This window comes from Monodon monoceros, unplaced genomic scaffold (assembly GCF_005190385.1).
Source record: "Monodon monoceros isolate NGI ecotype Baffin Bay Population unplaced genomic scaffold, NGI_Narwhal_1 Super_Scaffold_22, whole genome shotgun sequence".
Classification (NCBI taxonomy): Eukaryota; Metazoa; Chordata; class Mammalia; order Artiodactyla; family Monodontidae; genus Monodon; species Monodon monoceros.
In genome coordinates this window covers 38,631,665-38,656,368 of record NW_021703779.1, presented here as the reverse complement: position 1 = coordinate 38,656,368, position 24,704 = coordinate 38,631,665, and the positions used below count along the sequence as shown (strand labels likewise).

Sequence of the window (24,704 nt, the reverse complement as noted above, 5' to 3'; positions counted from 1 at the left end):
TCTTACTGCCTCAACAAGTGACTCCCTCAAATCAACACTATCCCGCCACCAGGGATTAATGTTCATAGTGGCAAAGCTCATTTGGGGGCCAAGGCAACCTTTCTGTTTATGCATAAAGTCTCTTTAGATTTATTCCAAAGTGGAGTTCGTATTTCAAAGCATTGAATTTGAAATCTGGGAATCTTCTGACTCAACTAAGTGAATCATCATTTTGGTCTGTACCGTTAGAGAGAGTAAGCATTTTCCCTCACACTGTTTATGGAGTGAAAAGTTGGTGTCTTTACTGGCATTAATCAGTGGCCGACTTTGGAACTGGGTGAATTATTCAGTGGAAAGTAGAATACATGTTGTGTTGGAAACATTCAAGGATATGAATTTCCATCTTGTGAGGACCTCTCCATAGAGAAAGGCAGACTGACTCTGGAGTCACAGCCCTTTGTTAAAGTCCTGGGCTTTCAGTAAATTCGCTATGGACCCCAGGTATGTCATTTACTGCTTCCCTCTAGTCTATTATCCCTCTAGTCTGTAAAGAGGGACTATTATCCCTCCCAGTGTTGTCATGAAAATTAAATATGATAATATATAAATGACTTTATAAATATCAGGTACTTTTACTATTCTAAAAAATCTTATGTGGTAGAGAAACCCTTCAGGAGGGAAATTTTTTTTTGATAACTTGCTTTTTATTTTATTTATTTATTTATTTATTTAAACTTGCTTTTTAGACACAATTTTTCTAGACCTAGATCATCACATTTCCTCAGATTTCAAAATGATAGTCTGCTAACCCAAAGAGGATAATTACTGACATCCGAGGAAAAACGCATTGTGAGAAAAATCGTTTCTTTTAGAAGTCTTAATCTCTCTCTCTTTCTCTCTCTCTCTCCCCTTTGATGTTGTCTGTGCCTGAATTACAAAGAGCTTTTTTATCTTCTCATTACTCTGTATATAGTTTGGGGACATCAAAAGCATTCGGATAATATCTTTGAAAGACTAGGGACGCACCTGTCGTCTGGCACCTGTGACCCCAGTGAGGCTACAGTTGGACTAGGAAAGGGGTGCAGTTGTTTGGGATTAGTTGAGCTGCTCTCTGAGGCTGGAGTTCAGGGTCCAGGTCTGGAGGTTCAGAGAGTACTTGACAGAGAAGGTGACTAGATGAGCACCTTCCCTCACAAGGGTGTACTGGGGTGAACAGTTGGGATTGATTGTTTCTGCTGGTAAATCCCAGCATGCAGAGTGATGTTGTAAGGGCAGGAAGCTTTGTGTCTTCTGCTACAAAATCATCCATGGGCTCACACAGTGGAATTCCCCTAGAGGGCCCCGGGGAGATGTGTTTGGAAAGAGACATTGTATTTATTAAAATTATAACAATAGCATCCTTCTAAGCACTTTACATATAGTATCTCATCTAATCCTTGCTTCAGCCCTGGAGGTAGGTATTATTATCCACATTTTATAAATGATGAAAGTGTCGGCGATGTAAAGTAACTTACCTCTAAGGTCACAGAATCAGTCTGTTTCTAGAGCCAATGCTCTCAACCTCTAAATGACAGTTGGTGAATAAAAAAGAATGAAATAATGCCATTCTCAGTAACATGGATGCAACTAGAGGTTGTCATACTAAGTGAAGTAAGTCAGAAGGAGAAAGACAAATACCATATGATATCACTTATATGTGGAATCTAAAATACGACACAAATGAACCTATGTACGCAACAGAAGCAGACTCACAGACATAGAGAACAGACTTGAGGTTGCCAAGAAGGAGGGGGTTGGGTGAAGGGTGGAATCGGAAGTTGGGGTTAGCAGACGTGAGCTGTTATACATGGAATGGAAACGACAAGGTCCTACCGTGTAGCACAGGGAGCCATATTCAATATCTTATGACAAACCATAATGAAAAGAATATATAAAAAAATGTATGTGTATGTATAACTGAATCACTTTGCTGTACGGCAGAAATTAACATAACATTGTAAATGAACTGTACTTTAGTTAAAAAAAATTAATGAGAGTTGGCCATACCTTTTGTGGAAAGAAACATGTAGGGACAGTAGTGATGATATTAGTCGGTATTTACACATTTGCCATGGGCGAGGCACTCTGTTAAGAGACGTATATGCATCATCTCACTGCTTGCCGGCAGTGACCCTATGACATTGATTCTATTAACAGCCACGTTATACAGAGGTCAGACAGTGGAAGTCATTTGCCTGAGTTCACATGTGGTTACCTAGTGCTGTGTTGAACATCACAAGCTGTGCTCTCGCCTCTAATCGCATGTATGTGGGTGCAAAAAGGGATCCTTTTCAAGTGACTTCTGATGTCTGAGTATTCTAAAATAAGGGTCGGCCAGTGTCCCTTTTTTGCTAAGACTAATTGTGTTAGGTTTTATTTCTTTACTATCCTACAGTTCAGTCACCTATGATCTGTTTTTTACTCACCACCCCTCTGACGCCAAATGTGTGGGGTTTTTCCCATGCCAACCAATTCTTTAGCTCTCTGGACATCAACTGGGTAACCTACAGTTAAATTCAATTCTGACACTACCTGAAGTTAGCGTAGGCGCCACAAATTAAGAGCTCAGTCCCACAAAACTGCCCCCACTTCAGATGCCAGTCGAAATGTCCAGGCCTCGCCTACTTCTGACTGACAAGCTAGAAATCAAAGGTTTCCCATGACATACTCTTCAGGTTTGAAACTTTGCTAGAACAGCTCACAGAACTCAGAGAAAACAGTTTACTTACTACTACTGGTTTATTATAAAGGACACAGATGAACAGCCAAATGAGGATGTGCATAGGGTGAGGTCTGGAAGGGTCGTGAGTACAGGAGCTCCTGTCCCCATGGAGTTGGGGTGTACCACCCTCCAGGCACGTGGATGAGCTCTAGTTCACTGACCCGGAGGCTCTCTGAACTCCCTTGCTTAGGGGTTTTTATGGAGGTTTCATTTTTGTAGGCATGATTGATTAAATCATTGGGCACTGGTGATTACATCAAGATCCAGCGTCCCCCTTCCTCCCTGGAGGTCCAGGGAGTGATTAGTGGCTGGTTGCCAAGGGAACCAACCACTAATCACGTGGTTGGTTCCCTTGGCAACCGGCCCAGATCCAGAAGCTATCTAAAGGCCCATTAAGAGTCACCCTCATTAGCATAAACGCAGGTTTGCTTGCAAAGGGTTTGTTACGAATAACAAAGACACTCCTCTCATCCCTGTCACTCAGGAATTTCCAAAGGTTTTAGAAGCTCGCCAGGAACTAGAGACAAAGATCAAATATATATCATCACAATGTCACACTATTGAAGAAGTGTTGACTTAAAAAAATGCACAACGTGAGAGTTGTGAGTTAAGTTTGATTTGGGGCAAAATGAGGACTGCATCCCGGGAGACAGCGTTCCAGATAACTCTGAGAAACTGCTCCGAGTAGGTGAGCGGGGCAGCCAGGATATAGAGGAGTTTTGCAACAAAGGGCAGGTAGTCAAAAGATTATTGTTAATTAAAGAAAACCAGATATCTCAAGTTAAGGAATTTGGTGCTTTTCTGTGTATGGGAAGATGCAAGAGTCTGGGCTCACTGAAATCATTCCTTTGGTGTGCACCTCAGCTATCTGGGGCCTGTATATTCACATGCTGAGTTTCCTCAGGGCTCACCTCAGGGAGTGGCTGCAGTCTGCTGGCTGCTAGATGGCACGTATTCTTTTCAGCCCTGAGTTTCCTCAGGGCTCATCAGCTCACGTTGGAGGGCTGCAAATCATTGGTGACTGTGACACCCTTTGTTTATTAATATGGCAGGAAATATTCCATTTATAAATATTCCATCCCATTTATAAATATTCCATTTATCAGAAGTAAAATTTTCCAAACCGTAACATATCTATATGAGCATGCAATTTTACAACTCTTTAATAATGGTTATTTCAACAAGCATTTTATCAGTTTTTTTTCTGTGAAAAACCACATTGGATTTATTAGTTAAACTGTAATATTAGAGCTGGGGAAACTATCTTTCGTGTAAATTATTTATGGAGGATTTTATGAAGTCTTAGAGTAAAATGATCTTTTCTCTAATTTAAGTTTACATATAAGTCAATGCAGCTAGCAGAACATGTAACAATGCATAGAAGGGAAGATTTCAATATTTAGACTTGTTTAAAATTTATTGGAATTTGGGGATCGTGTGGATTTTAACTCCCAGGTCCTTTCCTAAATAACTCAAAACATACAATAGTAATTATTTTTGTAAGGTCCTTGGAAACATTTTTACGATGGCAAATTCACTCTTGCTGCTGGCACAAAGCTCCATGTGAACATTAATGGGATTTTTAAATTATGATCTGTGATGTAAAAGTGAGCTTTGCTTTGTAGGCCGTCTGTTGCCCGAAAACTGGGTTTGCCTCTTGGTGGGTGTCAGTAGATAGATACCCTCTTGGTGGTTGAGCCAATAGACACAACCAAGCCAAAGCGAGGGAGAGGGAAGGATTTATTATCACTTGCAGCAAGTAAGGAGAACACTGGGGATCTTTCCCAAAGCAGTGTCTCCCCAACAGCAAAACTGGGGAAGTTGTGAGCTACAGGTATATGCATAGTCATGAGGGGGCTTGAGCAGAGGAGAATTCAGCATAAAATTGGGGCAAAGGTCTACAGAGTACCAGCTTTAGTTGATTGAAGTCAGGAGGGTCATCATCATTCCAACTTCCACCTGGATGGGGGTGTTAGTTCCTGCAGAACTCAAAGGTATTGCTATGTATATCCCTTGAGGGAGAACCAGGACCCTGCCCCAAGGCTGGGCTGTTGTTTCTTGACTACTCCTCCCTTGTTTCTACATCCCCTTCCTTCCCGGATTAGCAACTGTTTGAATCTGCCCTTTGGAACTCAGGCAAGGTCAAGGAGGCTGAATGAAGCCCATTTCCTACAAGCAAGAAAAGGGAGACACAGAAAGGATTTGTACCCGGGAGCCCCACAGGGTCCTGCTCAGTTTCACTTAGATTTGATTACAGACTTTCTCCTCTCAATTTCCCCCTGTCAATCTGTTAAACTATGTGAATATGTTTGTAGCAGCCCTGGTAATATTTCTCATTTCCTTCAGCAAGTCTCCGGTGAGGATCACGGAGAGGATTGGGACCTCCCCACTAATCCTCTCCAAAGAAAACACCCCTATTCTCAAAGGAGGTCCCGTTGTGCCTGGTTCTACATGTTTTCCATGAGGTTTGGGCCCCCCCTAGAGCCCAGGGATTGCGAGTCTTCAGACATTGCTATAGTCTGTTGTGCCCATTCCATTGAATGGCTGCTGTGGTGGAGTTTCCCAGGAAGCCAACCAACTCTGAGATGGAGATGGGCCTGCAGGAGGGTTATTAAGAGGTGCTCTGGGCATCGACAGTTGTAGATAAGAGGGGAGAGAGGCAGGAGTTGGCAGAGGGAGAAGTCAAACTGTTGCAGGAAGGAAAAGGTGGGGTACAAGAGGAGGGTCACGTCCCAGGTCTCGGATGAGTCCCTGGGACGGGCTGCCAAGAGTGAGTCCTTGGCTTCGAGCAGGAAAGAATTCAAGAGTGAGCCGCAGTAAAGTGAAAGCAGGTTTATTTAGAGAGATACACATTCCATAGGCAGAATGCAGTCCACCTCAGAAAGTGAGAGCAGCCTTGGGAGAAACACACTCCACAGGCAAGAGTGTAGGCCATCTCAGAAGGCAAGAAGCCCCCAAATATGGGGTGATTAGTTTTAATGGGCTGGGTAATTTCATAGGCTAATAAGTGGGAGGATTATTCCAACTATTTGGGGGAAGGGGTGGGGATTTCCAGGAATTGGGTAACCACCCACTTTTGGGCCTTTTATGGTCTGCCTTGGCCTTTCATGGTGCCTGTGGGTGTGTCATTTAGCATATGCTAATGTATTACAATGAGAGTATAATGAGGCTCAAGGTCTAGTGGAAGTCAACTCGTCCACCATCTTGGATCTAGTTGGTCCTAACCAGTTTATGCCGTGTCCTCAATGGCTGTCATTCTTTTAAAGGTTGTGCCCTGCCCCCTTCCTGTCTCAAAACTTATATATTTTCAGTGGAAGCCTCCACTAACTCTGCAAGGGATTCTGAAGATGGCTGACACTTCAGAACTGTCCTGAGTGGGGCAGGAGGACAAGACCTTTCTACCTTCACATCAGTCAGTCATTGGAAGTGGGCTTCCCAGAGAAGGCAGCATGACCTTGGGCAAAGTGGTTTTTCTGCAGCTGGGGTCATCTCTGAAGGGGGCTAAGAACCAAGGGCTGCCTGCCAGGAACACTCCTAGCAGGTGAAGAAATAAGACCCTTACTTCTGAATGGGGAGATGGGCAAGCTTATCACAATGTCCACCATACTGACCACTTGGGTAGACCACTCTTCTCTTTAGTAGTTCTAGACAAATCTTTACTTATTGGGGCTTTTGTAGACCTTGACACCTGGCTAACAGAATGGCTGTGGATGGAGAAGCATAGGGGCGTTTGGGGCAAGATAGATGCAGTCATGAATCCTGCTGACTGTACTCTCCATGAAATAGCTCCCTTTACCCAAAAACTGGGGGGTCCATCAAGGGGCTTTGCAATACACAGCCATGTAGCCAGGTGACACTGTGAAGCCAGCCATGTGCCATGTTATAATTATGGTGCTATAATTCTGTCTGTATGGACCTGCTTCTCCAACTAGACTTTGGAGCTCCTTGAGCCTGGGATTGTATCTTATCTCATTTCTGTGTCTTCAGAGTGTCACATGGTACCTGTCTCATATCTGTGGTCAGTATGTTTTTACTGAATGAAAGAAATTGTCCAAGTGTTCATAGCACTTAAAAGGATGATGCCTAGAGATTTTTCCTGGCCCTTTACAAGCCTATCAGTAAAACAATTCTAATTCTCTTCATCATTTAGCTAAATATAGTGTTAGCTCTAATTTAATAGTTAGATTTTGGTTAGGATTTTGCTTAGGGCTTTTAAAGTCACAAACACATTTAAGCAGACAGAGTGGAATGGCGATGAGGTGGGCCTTATTGGTGCCTGCTGTTTCCAGTGCCCTGGTGACCATCCAGATCTTGGATCTCCTGCTGCATGAGAGGTGGTATGAGCTGGGGAACAGGCTTGACTTTAAGCATGGCTGAATTTGAACCCCTCTCATTAGCTGAGTGATCCTGGTGAAGTTGTTCATCCTGACTCACTCTCCTCAATCTGTAAAATGGATCAATATACAAATGTTCATGCAGCATTATTCTAATAGCCAAAAAAGCGAAAACAACCCAAATGTCCATCAACAGATGAATGGATAAATAAAATGAAGTCTATCCATACAATGGAATATCATTCAGCCTTAAAAAGAAATGAAATTCTGAAACATGTTACTACATCCATGAATCTGGAAAACATTATGCTAAGTGAAATAAGATGCAAAATCCATTTATATGCATGTGGTACCTAGAATAGGCAAATTCATAGAGACGGAAAGTAGAATGAGGGGGTTAGTGGGAGGGGGAAATGAGGTGTTAGTGTTTAACGGATATGAAGTTTCTATTTGAGATGATGAAAAAGGTCTGAAAAGGGATCGTAGTGATGGTTGTACAATGTTGTGAATGTACTTAACGGCACTAAACTGTGTACTTAAAAATGGTTAAAATGGGGCTTCCCTGGTGGCGCAGTGGTTGAGAGTCCGCCTGCCGATGCAGGGGACACGGGTTCGTGCCCCGGTCCGGGAGGATCCCACATGCCGCGGAGCGGCTGGGCCCGTGAGCCATGGCCGCTGAGCCTGCGCGTCCGGAGCCTGTGCTCCGCAACGGGAGAGGCCACAACAGTGAGAGGCCCGCGTACCACAAAAAAAAAAAAAAAAAGGTTAAAATGATAAATTTGTTAATTTTATGGATGTGAGTTATATCTCAATAAAGCTGTTAATAAAAAATAAGATTACTCTGTGGTGACCTAAATGGGAAGGAAATCCAAAAAAGAGGGGATATATGTATACGTATGGATGATTCACTTTGCTATACAGCAGGAACTGACACAGCAGTGTAAAGCAACTGTACTCCAATTACAAAAAATAATAAGGTTAATAACAGTACCTGTTCCGTAAAATACTTGTGAGGATTAAAAATGATATATGATACATACTACTAAGTATAAAATAGATTAACCAACAAGGACCTATTGTATAGCACAGGGAACTATACTCAATATTATGTGATAACCTATAAAGGAAAAGAATCTGAAAAAGAATATATATATATAAAACTGAATTGCTATGCTGTACACCTGAAACTTAACATGATATTGTAAATCAGCTATACTTCAATAAAAAAAATTTTTTAACTTGCAAAAATGATCTATGAGAAGTACCGTGCACAAGCACCAAAGGTAGTTGTTACTAAGCATGACCTAGAAAATAAGCATTTGTTTTATGCAAAAGACCGCATAATTCTAAAAGGCAATGGTGCTTAAGGACGGAGGTGTGCAGCTCTTTCTCTGGCCTTGAGATGGGTGCAGGAATCTTCTCTAATAATAATCCATATATATGTGTGTGTGTATGTGTGTGTGTGTGTGTGTATACAATTGGGTGAGAGCTGTCCTTTCCCAGAGGAAAAACAGAGTGCTTCTCCACTGTACATTGACCCATTTTAACAGAAGGCATATGTTGGACATTGGTCACTGCCCTCCCACCAGCCCGAGCCATCCTGTGGTCAATGGTAAGTGTTGTCAAGAGAGACACAGTGGTATTTCAGTTAATCACCATAGGACAGTGACGTGACTTCACAGATGAACTCATCACGAACACCTTCCAAATACGTGATTAAAGCATAACTGCCCTCTTGGCATTGCTATTATTTGTTTTGAATATCCTCTGGCCTCTAAACGTGGTTTCAGATGAACACAGCATTAGATTTTCTTTTTTTTTTTGGCTGTGCCTTGCGGCATGTAGGATCTTAGTTCCCCGACCAGGGATCAAACCTGTGCCCCCTGCATTGGGAGCACAGAGTCTTAACCACTGGACTGCCAGGGAAGTCCGTAGATTTTTATTTATGGGTAGTTGTAGATCATTCATTGTCATTGCTGTAGAGTATTCCATTGTGGGAATAGAACTCAATTTGTTGGTCCATAATACAGTTAATGGACATTTCACATTCTTGTGTATGTGTTTGGAGAACATTTTCTTGGGCATCTAGAAGTGGGTCGCAAGCTGTATACATAAGCATCTTTAATAGATACTGATAAAGAGTTTTCCAAAGTGGTTATACTATGTCACATTCCCATTAGCAGGACATGACAGTCTGGTTGCTTCTTAATCTCACCAACACTCGGTATTGTAATCAAATTTTCTCAACCTCAAATCCGTGCCTCTTGGGGAAGAGCCCAAGATAAGTTTCAGTTACACTCCCCGGTTTTATATATAGAATTGTTTGTATGTGTGCACTTTACTGGAGAGATTACATGGTTTTCTACAGACTTTCAGAGGGACCCTTATCCCAGAGAAGAGCAAGGACCACCGCTTCAGGTTTTTGGCTTTCTTATAATGGTACACACAGTGTTTATTTGAGCCAAGATTTCTCTTGGGAAAGCTAAAACTGCTGGGTAGCTGTCTCTATTTTTGAAAGGCACATTATGGAAGGCCTGAGCACTGTGGCATTTTGCTAGTGCTGATGCATGTTGGGTAATGTGTTGGCAGTGTTCAAAATTACACACCCTAAGAAAAAGAGGTTACATTTATTGGGATATTCTAGATGCCTGTGCTAATTTGATCTAATAAACACTTACGTGTCTACAAATTGAAAGAGTGAAAAAATTGGAACAGGAAAATAGATTTTAGCTGTGGGCGTTATTCTGCTTTGGAAACAACCTCTTAACATCAATGGTGTGTCCTGATGGTTTGACATGTGATACAGCTGGAAATGGCTAATACAAGCAGCAGGGGATTAGGGGCACAAAATCCTGCATCCTTCTCAACACACTGTTATTCTTTGATGTAAATGTATGGGCTGATTTTGGAAACTCTCCCCTGTGGAGGCCTCTGTCTCCATCAGCATGTGTATTTACAACAGATTATGAAAGTAAAGAGGACAAAGATATTGATCAGGTTTGGGGGGGGGAAAGAATTACAATTCTCAGCTTCCTAGTTAAAACATTTTAATTTTTTTCAGAAGATATTAACTTTCATTGTATTTAGAAAACATTCAGTCAGACTTCTGTCTCAGATCCTGAAGAATTCCTCTTCTTATTTTAATACTATTTGCCTTAGTCAATTTAGGCTGCTATAACAAAATACAATAGATTGGGTGGCTTATAAACAATAGAAATTTATTTCTCTTAGTTCTGGAGGCTGGGAAGTCCAAGATCAAGGCTGCTGGCAGATTTGGTGATGCCGTCTGCTCACTGTATCCTCGCTTGGTAGAAGCTCTCCAGACTTTCTCTTATAAGGGCGCTGATCTCATTCTTGAGGATTCAGCCCTCATAACCTTATCACCTCCCAAAGGCCTCCACCTCCAAATACCATCACACTGGGGGTTAGGTTTCAACATATGAATTTGGGGAGGCACACAGACATTCGGTCTATAGCACTATTCATCCAATCAATCATCTATCCTTCCATCCATCCATCCAATCATCCAATGCTCGTCAAACACCAATTGAATATATATCACTCTTAAACATTATAGGAGGAGGCAAATGTTTCTTTTCCTGAAGTAGCTGGAGAAAAAAGGCATACTCACGTGGAACACCTTGAGAATAATATCAAGATAACAATTACAAGCTGCTATGGTAAGGACTCAAAATGGAGTGAACCTTATGTTTCGAGCACTGATGGGGGATGAGGTGAATTTCGGAAGGCTTCCTGAAGAAAGTGAGTCTTGAGCTGGGCATAGAAGGTAGTTTAAGCTTTGCACTGCTTGAGATTAGAAGGCAAAGGAGCCTTTGAAGGACAGATGCAGCAACAATGCAGTGGTGAGGATGGCCTGCTGACATCAGGGCACAGAGGCCCTGACCAGAGCACAGAGGCCATCTCCTTGGCATCCCCCTTCTTCTGGCAGCCTTGAGGCAGGAGCCTGGATTTGTTCTAGTGAGCAAGAGTACATCCCTGTGGAAGAAGAGAGAGGATCAATCTGGCCTCCTTTCTGTTCCTTGTGCAGTCCATCTCAGGATGCTTGCTGGGGCCTCTGCCTGAAGTGCTCTGCCCCCCACCCTGCTGAGTCACATGGTTTCCCCCTCTCCTCTCATCTTTTCCCTCAAATGGTACCTTCTCTGTGAGGCCTTCCCTGTCCGCCTTATTTAAAATTATAATCAACCCCAAACCACAACACCCCCTCTTTGCCTTTCCTACTCTCTTTTTCTTCATAGCACTTATCACTCTCTAATATACTACATGATTTTCTTCTTTATTTTCTTTAGTGTCTGTTTTGTTTAGTTATTTCTGAGATGGCCTACACTCTTGCCTGTGGAGTGTGTTTCTCCCAAGGCTGCTCTCACTTTCTGAGGTGGACTGCATTCTGCCTCAGGAGAGCAGAGACTTTTGTCTGTTGTCACTCACTACTGTGCTCCCAGAGCCTGGAACAGTGACAGATACATAGGAGGTGCTCAAGAAGTATTTGCTGACCTATGTGATTTTAAAATTTCTAATAGCTGCATCGAAAAAATAAATAAACAGGTGGAATTAGTTCTTGTTAATCCTCTCGGGTAGCAATGGGGGAGCTACAGCATTATTGACATATAATAAACTGCACGTATTTAAGGTATAGAGTTTGAGATTTGACATGTATACACCTGTGAAACCATCCCCACAATCAAAGGTCTTTTTGCCCCTTTGTAATTATATATGTTTAATAGTATATTTTGTTTAACCCAATTTATCAAAAATAGTCATTTTTACGTGTATTCAATATGAAATTGTTAATGAGGTATTTAACATTTTTTTATACCAAGTTTTCAAATTCCAGTGTGTTTTACACTGTGTGTAAAGAAATATTTGTTGAATAAATGAGTGAATGAACTGACATGGAAGTCATTTGAGGATGGGCTGGACTGCTCCTTGCCTGGGGTCAGGAGGGAGAGCCACGGAAAAGATCTGGCTGGTCATTGAACCCATCATTAGCTTCTACCTGGTTTGTAAGAATCTCAAGTGGTTACTGGGTCAAAATGTCTTCCAGAGACCTTCTTTACACCAACTGAGCAGTGGCTCATGGAGCAGAGATCTAAGTAAGAGCTTGAGTTCTGAATGCACAAACCCGAGGTTAAATTCTGTTTCCCCTGACGTGCAAGCTGTGTGACCTTCGAACAAGCTTCTCAACCTCTCTGTGCTTCAGAACTCATCTGTAAAATGAAACACAATTAGCAATTTACTGACTGAGTTGTTGTGAGAATTAAATTAAATTATTAAAACCATTAGCCTAGTGTCTGACAAATGGTGTTCAATAATTATAATTAAGAGGCTGGGAAGTTTCATGATCAAGAGTATTGGCCTTTGAATGTCTGAATTGCAATCCTGCTGCCACTTAGCAGTTGTGAGACCTTGAGCAGACGATAATTATTTCACCTCTCTATGTCTCAGCTTCTCCATCTGAAAGGGTGGCGGTGAAGATTAATGAATCAATACATGTAAAGTGCACAGAACAAGGCCTGAACGGGGTAAACAGTCTCTGTCAGCTGTTGTCATTATTGTTTGTTAATATTATTCCTGCAAGGCTTTGCCTAATTTCTCAGCCAGTACCATCCCCATCTTCCCTATTTCTCCCTACATGGACGATTCTGTTGCAGGAAGGTGGACCCCTTCCAGGGCCCGAGAGTGGGTTCTTGTCTAACACCTGGAAATGAGTTGTCCAAGGAGACACACGTGCTGACAAAGCAAGAGACTTTTTTAGGAACGGGTGCTGGGCGGAGAGCAGGAGGGTAAAGGAACCCAGGAGAACTGCTCTGCCACGTGGCTCGCAGTCTTGGGTTTTATGGTAATGGGGTTAGTTACCAGGTTGTCTCTGGCCAATCATCTTGCTTGGCCCCTAGTCTGACTCAGGGTACTGCCTGGTGGCGTGTGAATCTCTCAGCCAAGATGGATTCCAGCAAGAGGACTCTGGGAAGTTGGTCCTCTCCTCCCTCTTTTGGCCCCTCCCGAATTCACCTAGTTAGTTTTCAGTGACAGCACCATGTTCCTCATCAGGACCTTCTGTTGTGAGACAACTCAGGCAGTCGGGGTCTGGCCAAGGCGGGTGGTTTCAGTCAACGGTTCCCTAACAACTCCAGGCCTTTTCTGTGCTAAGTGCTGCTGGCTTGTTCCAAAACCGTTGTCACTGTTGTCTACCCCGTCCTCCAGCTTCGCCCATGTGATGATGCAATCAGAACCCCGTGCTGGGGCTTCCCTGGTGGTGCAGTGGTTAAGAATCTGCCTGCCAATGCAGGGGACATGGGTTCGAGCCCTGGTCCAGGAAGATCCCACATGCCTCGGAGCAACTAAACCTGTGCGCCACAACTAGTGAGCCCGTGCACCACAACTACTGAAGCCCGTGCACCTAGAGCTCGTGCTCTGCAACAAGAGAAGCCACCGCAACGAGAAGCTCCTGCGCACCGCAACGAAGAGTAGCCCCCGCTCGCCGCAACTAGAGAAAGCCCGCACGCAGCAACAGACCCAACGCAGCCGAAAATAAAACAAATAAATATATTTAAAAAAAAAAAGAACCCCTGTTGACCACAGGCTCCAAGTGCTTAGAAATGAGAACAGATAAACAGAGGAAGAAAGCCATTTGCCTAAGTAGAGCTTCCTTCCCTCCTCCCCCATAGGGTAGATTAAATTTCTTTTCTTCCAAACTGGAAATATAGATCAAAAGTTAAGCTTGGTCCTCCTATTTTGTTTGTGGCCCAAGCATAGTCCTTTCCAAGAGCAGTAAAAGTCATTGAGTTCTAGAGGGGCCGGATGGCCTGCTCCACAGTGAGGAAAGCGACATTCCCATGAACGGCAGAGGAGACACGGAGAGGGAAAGGTCACTGTCGAGAAGCGGGATTGAAGAAAGGCCAGGCCACCTGTTCTTACTGCAGAGACTGGGGTCAATGTGGGGAATAAGATGGCAAAAGGGCTTCCCAGATGCGACAGACTTCAGGGTGTGCAGTCTTTGCCTCAGAGAACAAGGGTCAGGAGAAGAGCAAGACGTCTGGAGCATCAAAGTTGACATTAGTGATGTACTTGCCGCCAAGCCAGCCCGTCTCAGAGCCCTGGCCCACTCGTTAGGGGGAGAATTGAGAGGCAGATTTCAGATGTTTTTACTGAGCCTGCTGAAGCTCTTAGGCTACAAAACGAGGCCGTGTGATAATCGAGTTGGTTGCTGGTTTTCAGCAAGTCTGCTTTAGAAAGTCAAACATAAATCTTCATGCCAGGGTGTCTGATTCTAGGAATTTACCCAAAGGACATTAATCAAAAATGTGGGCACGGGGCTTCCCTGGTGGTGCAGTGGTTGGGGGTCCGCCTGCCAATGCAGGGAGCGTGGGTTTGTGCCCCGGTCCGGGAGGATCCCACGTGCCACGGAGCGGCTGGGCCCATGCGCCATGGCTGCTGGGCCTGCGCGTCCTGAGCCTGTGCTCCGCAGCGGGAGAAGCCACAGCAGTGAGAGGCCCGCGTACTGCAAAAAAAAATAAAAAATTGTGGGCATGGATTTATGGGTACGAAGTGGTTGTATAAACGACGGGGCGTTCGTCATGATCCCAGTACTGTCAGCAACATTCATTTAGTGAGTGCATCCTGTTTGCCGTGTATCATTTTGGTTAATTCTTACAATACCCCTGTGAGATGGGTACCATTATTCCAAATCTAAAGATAAGAGAACACAAATATTGAACAACTTGACTGTAGTCACACAGCTATCAAGTTTCCGAGACCATTTTGAATCCATTCTTTGGTCATTTAAAAGCCACCCTGGGGACTTCCGTGGTGGTGCAGTGGTTAAGAATCCGCCTGCCAATGCAGGGGACGGGTTCGAGCCCTGGTCCGGGAAGATCCCACATGCTGCGGAGAAACTAAGCCCGTGTGCCACAACTACGGAGCCTGCGCTCTAGAGCCCATGAGCCACAACTACTGAGCCCACGTGCCACAACTACTGAAGCCTGTGAGCCTAGAGCCCGTGCGCTCCGCAACAAGAGAAGCCCCCGCTCACCGCAACTAGAGAAAGCCCATGCGCAGCAACAAAGACCCAACGCAGCCAAAAATAAATAAATAGATTTATTTAAAAACAAAAAAGCCACCCTGCCTCCCTTCTCCTGTGGTTCTATACCAGCCCTTTTCAGACTTTTACATTCTTGAAAATTACTGAGAACCTCAAGTAGCTTCGGCTCAACTGACTCCATCTCTTTGTATTTTCCATATTAGGAATTGAAACTGAGGATTTTTAACAATATCTATTAATTCACCTAAAATAACAATAAAAACCCCGTGACAAGTTAACATTTTTATGGAAAAAAAGTGATTTCTAAAGCAAACACATGAGTGAGTGGCATTGACTTTCATTTTTGCATATCTCTTTCACATCTGGCTTGAGAGAAGACAGCTGGCTTCTCATATCTGTGTTGGCATTCAATCTGTTGTGATATGTTGTTTTGTCCCTGAACTGGGGACTTACTCTGATGTCATGATTTCTTCAGACGAGACAGGCCTCCCTGGACAATGTTCTAAATAGTAACAATCACTGGACTGTTTCTACAACAGCCAAATCAGAGGCACAAAACTCTCATGTTACCTTTGGTCACGTCAAATAAATTTAGACGTTCCCGCCCTCCCCTACTTATTCCCTGAAGCTTGAAGACTTGACATTTTTATGTCTCTAACAATAGTTCTTTCCTGGGTTTGTCAGAAGCTTTCTCTAATCTTATAAAAGAATACAGTTGGCTCTCCGTATTCGCAGATTCAACCAACCATGGATCGTGTATTATGTTTATGATCGTGGTTGGTTGAATCTGCGGATGCGGAACCCGTGGATACAGAGGGCCGGCTCTGGGACTTGAGAATTCGCAGATTTGAGTACCTGCTGTGGGTCCTAGAACCAGTGCCCTGAGAACACTGAAGGACAGCTGTAATTGTTTTTATAAACTTAGCTAAGATGCTACCTGCTTGGACGTTAAGACACCAAAGACACCAAAGACTGTCAGTAAATGAGAACATAAAAAGGGTGAAGTGTTTTCTTCTTCTTCATCACGGTGCTCTTTACATATTGTTTGGCTTCCATTTACTCACACAGAGCCCTCTGTGGTGGTCACTTCTCACTCCGGTTTTGGCTTTAGAGTTCTGAACACACCTCCTATCTAAGAGTGTCCCTGATTTAGGAGGGCTTTGGCAGCTGGTCTCTGACACCATTGAGTTGCTGGAATGATTGCTGTTGGTGCAGCCCTCACGGTGTTTAGGACCCCATTGAATGAGAAGCCCTGGGCTTCAGCTGGGGTGACATTTCAGCTGGGCTACCAAGCTGGCATCTATCAAGAACAATCTTGGAAGCCCCACCCCACCTCCATCATATCCCTTCCATAAGACACGTGCTGTACAAAGACCTTATCCTTGAGAAAGGAGGGCGGGATGGTAGAGAGGTGCCCATCTCACAATGTGTCCCTGAGTTGAAGGTTAACGGGGAAGGAGAAACAGGCTACTGTTGTTGATTGGGCTCCCTGTGCACGTCATGGTTTTCCGGGTAACTCTGCCCTCACCCAAGAGCTGTTCTTCACCTTTTCCCGAGCCAATCCATGAGTCAGACTGGAGTTCTCAGTTTCTTAAGCGATTGTCCCTAAGTTCCCAGGAGTTGCCATGGCTGTTGGTGCAGACCTTGGCAGTGACAGAGCAGGCACCAATTAACCAAATCTGCTGGTCTCACACTCTTCTTCAAGCCATCTGCTGGTGATTTCTAGCAGAACCAAAGTGTTTGTGAAAACAAGCAAACACAAAGCCCTGAATAACTAAATTATCTGGGCGACTACCAGTTTCTTCCCCTCCATTCTTGGTCCTAAAGATTTTTGCGACAAAAATGGGCTGTTTTTCCCATTTAAGCGGTGGCTATTCAACCTGCTTGTGGTTTTATCTCCTTCTGATGCCCTTTACCTGTGGGCACAATGCCACACTGAGGAGTCCAGGGAGAGGTCTCTGTATGCTGGTCTCGGATGTACTCTGCCCTTGCGAGGTAGCCTGACTTGGTTCTTCACAATGGGAGTTCCATCTCTCACCCTCTTTGTATAAATGCATCTCTGGTGTGTGGTGGGAAGCAGGGCAGGTGTTGCTGGTGAGGATCTGTGGAGGCCAAAGTAGGTGACTTAAAAACAAGGAAGTTAATAATAGCATAGGAAACCTGCTATAAACTGAATGTTTTTGTCCCCCTCCAATTCATATATTGAAATCCTAACCCCCAATGTGATAGTATGAGACGTTGGAGCCTTTGGGACATGAGTAGGTCATGAGGACAGAGTCCTCATGAATGAGATCGGTGCTCTTATAAACAGACCCAGAGGGCTCCCTTATCTCTTCCACCATGTGAAGATACAGTAAGAAATGACCATCTATGAACCAGGAACTTGGTCCTCACCAGACATCAAATCTGCCAGCGTCTTGATCTTGGACTTCCCAACCTCTAGAACTGCAAGAAATAAATTTCTCTTGTTTATAAAGCACCCAGTCTATGGGGTTTCTTTTGTTATAGCAGCACAAATGGACTAAGACAAAATCTAAGTACAAAAGATCTTTTTAGAATTCAGGACATTGTGTGCCAAATAAATAACAAGTTCAAGGTCACACAGCTGAGATGATATCCAACATTTATTGTGAACTTACTGTGTGCCATCAATCTACGCCAACAGGTCCTAGGCGTGCAAAAATAATAATTACAGTAGTAACAGCCGCAGTAATAGCAACAACAACATTTACTAAGAACTGACAACATGCCAGCCACTGTTCAAAGTAACTTACTTGAATCATCTCACTTCGTCTTTCTAGTACATCTGTGAGGTAGCTACTGTCATCCCATTTATACACAAGTAAACTGAGGACAGAGAGCTTAAGTAACTGAACACAACTAGTGAGTGGCAGAGCCATGACTTGATCCAGGTAGGCTGACTTGAGTCCGTGATCTTGCAGCTTAGAGTCCAATGGGTGACACAAAGTGGTAAATGCATGAAGCTGGTACAGTGGAGTTAGTGGCAGGTGAAAGGTAAACGGGGAGCTCTGGGACCCTGAGAAGGCCACCTAACCCAGTTGTTTATGGTGATCTGGGCATAATTCCTGGAGGAAAATGATGAGGCCAAGAGATGTTGAGTTGGAACAACGAGATTAAGCAACTCACTCGCTCGGTGTCAATCAGTTTCAGAGAGGCAGTGCTGGGGTGGGACCCACATGTGCTTTGCGGAGAATGATCTTATGGATCCATCCATAGGTTTCTACTGAATAAATTCTATGTGCTGAGCTCTGATGGAGGCATAAGTAGAGGTTTAAAAAAGTCAGCATGCAAATTGCGTGGTATGTGAATTGTATCTCAATAAAGCTGCTTTTTTTTTAAGCCAGCATACACCTAGTTGATTCTATTAAATTCAACATTTTTAAAAATAAAAGAAATGAAGGCTCCTTGGAGAAATGGCAGATCCTAGGGCTGTGGCAGAGACAATAGACAATGAGCCTGGAGAATCTTCTAGTGCCAGAAATGAAGAAAGTGCTCAAAAAACAGAAGGATGAAGCCATGTCAAAAGGACACAGGAGCCCCCAACGACCACAGATGGAACAATTTGAGCAAGAAAATAAATAATGTAGTATTGTATTATAACCCAAAGTATAAAGTGAATATATATAAGTCCATACTGATATAAAGAAGAGATTGAATAAATAAATAATAGGGGAGAAAGAGGCAAATATTCCCTAGAGAAGAATTTTAAAAATGTATGTGGATACCTCCCTCCAGGAAGTAGTGTTTACTCCCTACCATCTCCTCTTGAGAATGGACTGAACTTAGTGACTCTCTTCCAAGGAACAGAGCAGGGAAAGGGGGAAATATAACTTTACAGTGGAGAAAGCTGGCAGGTACCACCTTAACCAAGGAATCAAGTTAATATCAGCAGGGATAAGTCAGGTGCCCCCCAAGGTGATGTGATGAGAAGGGCACTTTCCTCTGTTGTATTCTTCCCCCAAACCCACAACCCCCATCTAAAAATGAAAAAAAATTCACACAGATCCAGATTGAGAGACATTCTACTAAATACCTGACCAGTATCCTTCCGAACCGTCATGGTCATGAAAAAGAAGGAAAAACTGAGACACTGTCACAGACCAAAGACCAAGGAGACTTGATGACTAAGCGTAATGTAGTATCTTTTGTGGGATCCTGGAACAGAAAAAGTACATTAGTTTACAAATTGGTGAAGTCGAATAAAGTCTTAGGTTTTATAAATAGTCATGTACCAGTGTCAATCCCTGGGTTTTGAGAAATGTACGATGGTAATGCACGATGCTAACATTAGGGAAAACTAGTTGAGAGGGATATAGACACTTTCTGTACTATCTCTGCAACTTCTCTGTAAATCTAATATTCTAAAATCAACAGTGTACTTAAAGCATAAAAGAAAAGTCAACAAGTGTTGGTTGGGATGTGGAGCAATTAGAACTCTCATACATTTCTGGTGAGAATATAAAGCAGTAGAACCACTTTGGAAACTGTTAAACTTGAAAAGTTAAACATATACCCACCATGCAGCTCAGCCATTCTGCTCCTAGGCATTTATCCAAGAGAAAAAAAATATATGTATATAAAAAGACCTGTACAAGGATGTTCATAGCAAACATCCACAATGAATGAATCAAAACTGGAAAGAATCATCAACAGAGGAATGGATAAACAAAGCATGGTACATCCATACAACGGAATACTACTCAGCAATCAGAAAGGACTGACTGCAGCATGGATGAACCTCAAGAACGTCATGCCAAGCAAGAGAAGCCAGATAAAGGTGGAATCATACATACTGCATGATTCCATTGTTTAAAAAATTCTAGAACAGGCAAAACCAATCTATAGTGACAAAAAACTGATCAGTGGTTGTCTTGGGCCAGAAAGTGGACAGGAATTGACTGGGGAGGGGCAAGAGAGAACCTTCTGGGGTGATGGGAATGTTTTATATCTTGATTGTGGTAATGGTTACACAGGTGCTTACAGTGTGTCAAAAACTTCTCAAATCGTGCATTTAAAATTGTTTCTTTGGGTGTAAATTATACCTCAGTAAAGTTGACTAAGAAGTGCGATAGTTAATTTTATGTGTCTACTTGGCTAGGCCACAAAAGACATTTGATCAAACACTATCCTAGATGCTTCTGTAGAGGTTTTTTTTTAGATGAGTTTAACATTTAAATTAGACTTTGAATAAAGCAGATTATCCTCCATAATGTGAGTAGACCTCATCCAATCAGTTAAAGGCCTTAATAGAAAAACACTGAGGTCCCCCAAGGAAGACGGAATTCTGCTAGCAGATGGCCTTTGGACTTGAACTGCAACTCTTCCCTGGGTTTCCAGCCAGCCAGCCTGCCCTGTAGATTTTGGAGTTGCCAAGCCTCTACAATTGCCTGAGCCAATTCCCTAAATTAATCTCTCTCTCACTGCCCCCCGCCCCCCTTCTCACACACACATACACCCTATCGGTTCTGTTTCTCTGGAGACCCCTGACTAATACAAGAAGAAAAGTAAGCCTGTATGATAACTCTTCCCTGAGAATCTTAGGGCCTTGTTGGAGAACAAAGAACAATATGACCATAGAATTAATTATTAAAATAGCTTCTGTAACTACAAAATCAGTGTGAGATGAATCTTTGCCAAATGACTGAGAGTTATTGTGAGATCTTGGTTGACTGTGGACCTTGAGTTACTCCAATTTGGTTGCAAGATGATGTCAGAATGCATGGCCTGACTTCTGACTCAGGTTTTCAAATGAACCTAAAGTGGTTTTTGTGGATGTACCTGAACTGCCATTAAGTTAAGCCTCCCAGAGATGACATACAAGCTGCCATGTTAGTAATCCTTGGAGAAATATATGCCCTTTGTCTCTGTGTCAAAGCGTCCCTGCTCTTCTGGGAGAACCAGGCAGTGTAAACATGTCACAAAGAGAACCTTGAAGTTGTGTCTCTTTTTTTTGCAGTATGCGGGCCTCTCACCGCTGTGGCCTCTCCCGTTGCGGAGCACAGGCTCCGGACGCGCAGGCTCAGCGGCCATGGCTCACGGGCCCAGCCGCTCCGCGGCATGTGGGATCCTCCCAGACCGGGGCACGAACCTGTGTCGCCTGCATCGGCAGGCGGACTCTCAACCACTGCGCCACCAGGGAAACCCTCTTTTTTTTTTTTGGCTGCACTGCTCGGCGTGCGGGATCTTAGTCCCTGACTAGAGATCAAACCCCGGCCACGGCAGTGAAAGAGCTGAGTCCTAACCACTGGACCACCAGGGAACTCCCTAAGTTGTCTCTTCTTTCTGCTTTGACCTTGATCTCTGGGAACTCCTGTGTTGACCTAGCATATCTGATTCCTTGGAGAAGCTTGCTCGGCCCTGTTTTGTGGCTCTTCCTACAGATACTTGCATTCCTGCAATCGGTTTTTCATCCCCTTCTAACTTGTGTAATATTTATAGTTGTCATTTTCTGACCCTCCACCATGCAGTCTCCTGGCTCTGAGATATTTGCAAGTATCATTGGCAAATGAGATTAGGTAACCCCACTTCTGTACTGGCATTTACATTTTACATGATAAGTGTTCCAATTTCAGAGAGAAACCTTTCTATTGTGTTTGGTGTGGCACCAAATTTCTTTAGGTAACAGGGAATTTTGCCAGAAATCTTAATGCTAAAAAGTTAAGTTGGGTTCTGAGGACACTAAGGAACTAAAACACTTGAGTGGATATCACATATTGATAAGGTGATTTTGCTTACAGATATTTAACAACTTGGCATATTTAACTACTTTTCCATTGTAGTAAATGTTTCCTTTTAAAATTATCTTGTATCTCACAGGGCAAATCCTACCCCTTCAGGGGCCCGTTCCCACCTATGTGGAATCCAATTGCCTGCCTAGATCTTAACAACCTCTGGAGGACGATGGATGACATGGGACGAGAGGTAAAGCTTCCTAAAGCTTCTTTGATGACATTTGTATTCTTCGTAATAAGTTTAGTCCTTAAAAGAAAGAAGGTGAAGCATGTCAACAGTGCCTGGCACATTGTGTAGCACAGTAACTTGCAGTAAAGATTTGTGAGATGAATAAGTGAGTTTCTAACCTCTAAAAGAATGACATGTCCAATAGGCTGCAATTTGCATACTACTGATGAGGGGGGAGAAGATCTTCTATCATTCAGCTTTCCTGGGATGATGTTTCTAATTTAGAATATCCTCAGGACATAGCAAGTAAGGCTTCTGGGTCTTTGAGTCACCACCATGCTCAAACCTGCAGCTCCTGAGTAAACACACACAGAGCTTGACCTGAAACTCCAGTTTAGACATGATCTGGTACATCTTTCTGATCTTTGTTAAGGAGTTGATTTTTTAAAAATTATTATTTATTTATTTTTGGCTGTGCCAGGCCTTAGCTGTGACACGAGGGATCTACGTTGCCACGTGTGGGATCTTCAGTTGTGGCATTTGGGATCTTTTAGTCGCAGCATGAGAAATCTTTAGTTGTGGCATGCAAACTCTTAGTTGTGGCATGTGGGATCTAGTTCCCTGAGCAGGGATCGAACCTGGGCCCCCTGCAGTGGGAGCGTGGAGTCTTAGCCACTGGACCACCAGGGAAGTCCCAAGGAGTTGAATTTCTGAATTGTTCTCTCTAAACTATATTAGTAACTTAGTAGTTGATATTTGGAAACAGCCTGATTACAACATAGCCTCCATTTATAGCACAGGAAAGGTTATCAAAAATTAAATATGGGGCTTCCCTGGTGGCGCAGTGGTTGAGAGTCCGCCTGCCGATGCAGGGGACGCGGGTTCGTGCCCCGGTCCGGGAGGATCCCACATGCCGCGGAGCGGCTGGGCCCGTGAGCCATGGCCGCTGAGCCTGCGCGTCCGGAGCCTGTGCTCTGCAACGGGAGAGGCCACAACAGTGAGAGGCCCGCGTACCCCCCCCAAAAAATTTAAATTACCGCAAAAAATATATATATATATATTAAATATGGATTGAGTGAATAGGAAATCTACACAGACAACATGGATTGTTCAGTAAAAAACCACTATTGGGGGAATTTGGAAAACTTGCATTTTCCTTCTTTAAGTTAGAGTTTTGAATACTATTCAAATAGTTACTTAAAATGGAAAATTACATTTGCTTTTCCCCTCTGAATCGTCATCTGAATGTAGATTCCCAGTGATGCCCCATGGAAGGCGCCCCTTGCAGAACAGTGGGACCACATGACGATGAAGGAGCTGCTGGACAAGATCTGCTGGACGGAGTAAGACTCGCCATTAGGCACAGGCATTGACTGTGACTCTCAGGTTTAGTTAGGAATTCCGTTCAGCAGCTATGAACCGAGTAGCTGCTCTGTGTCTATAACCACACCATTTGGCCAGGTGGAGTGCTGAAAAATATTGGAACCATGTCCTGCCCTAAAGATGTCTATACATCAAACCTACTTCTTTGGGATAGTTTTGCATTACAAAGGTGGTATTACCCCCTAAAGTCCTTAGGACAGACCACATTGTGCCACTTCCCTTATTTAGAACAGCTTAAAGATCTCACTTACCAAGCTGTCGATGTAGGGATACTTGTATACTCCTCACTGGTGGTCAAGTATGGAGAGAGTGCATCAGCACATGCATTTCAAACACCTATGGGATGGAGTGGAATTCTTCAAAGCTTTGAAGAGGAACTTCTAGAGAAGTTCTCTGGATAATTCACAACTGTCCAGGAAACATGGATGACTGCGCTGACTGCTTCCCATTAGGGAGAAACGTGTAGCATTGAAAGAAAGTGTTCATGAGTCAAGTATTAAATTGTGGTTGGCAGAGTTGGGAACTATACATGAGCTGTGGAAGCTGTTTAGACAGACAGCATGGAAAGGCCTCCCTGCTCTTGGACAGCAGGGAAAAAGGAAAGGATGATAAGGGTTCCATCTCAAGCACATGGTGAATTTGTGGTAAGCAAAGTAAGAAAATGGCATTGCTATGAGACTGTTTGCCCATGCTAAACAGCATTAGTTGAGAATGTGGCTCTGGGGTTGATGTCTTCATTCTCTAGGCATTGTGCGGGGGGGCGGGGGGGAAGTTGGAGCAATGGCAACTAAAAGTAAAAAGTTTTTAAGGATATCTGAATCTAAGATATGGAAATAACCAAAAGAAATAAAATGTACATACTTCTTCATACATAAATTCAACTTCTTAGAATTTAGCATAAAGAAGGAGAGAGAAAAGAAGAGAGGGAGAAACGGAGAGAGAAAGGGAGAGAGGGAGATTCAAAGCATTATTTTTAAAAGGAAAATCTAAATGTCCCGTAATAGAAGACTGGTTAAATTAATTATGGTTTGTCTGAAAACTGGAATACTCTAAAGTCTTTAAAAATCGTGTTGAAGAAGACTATTTAATGGCTTGAAAAACATCATACTATTAAACAGATAGAAAAGCAGGCTGTCATCAAGTATGTACAGTGTGATATATCATCTCATTTCTAAAGAGAAAACTGTACATTCACTGCAAGCAACGGATATCCATCAGAATGTTTTTTAACATCTAATATTACAATGCAAGCAGTTATCCACGTCATTAA

General features: G+C 43.3%; 1 protein-coding gene across 2 annotated transcripts in view; it reads left to right on the top strand.

Annotated features, from left to right (window-relative positions):
• The window catches only part of MAOB (monoamine oxidase B), a 112,664-nt gene that overhangs the window by 60,724 nt on the left and 27,236 nt on the right, over nucleotides 1–24,704 (top strand). For both annotated transcript variants that reach the window (XM_029240078.1, XM_029240079.1), the window contains 2 exons: nucleotides 21,968–22,072; nucleotides 23,303–23,394. In XM_029240078.1, the coding sequence (XP_029095911.1) occupies nucleotides 21,968–22,072; nucleotides 23,303–23,394 (197 nt within the window). The remainder of the gene's footprint in view (nucleotides 1–21,967; nucleotides 22,073–23,302; nucleotides 23,395–24,704) is intronic.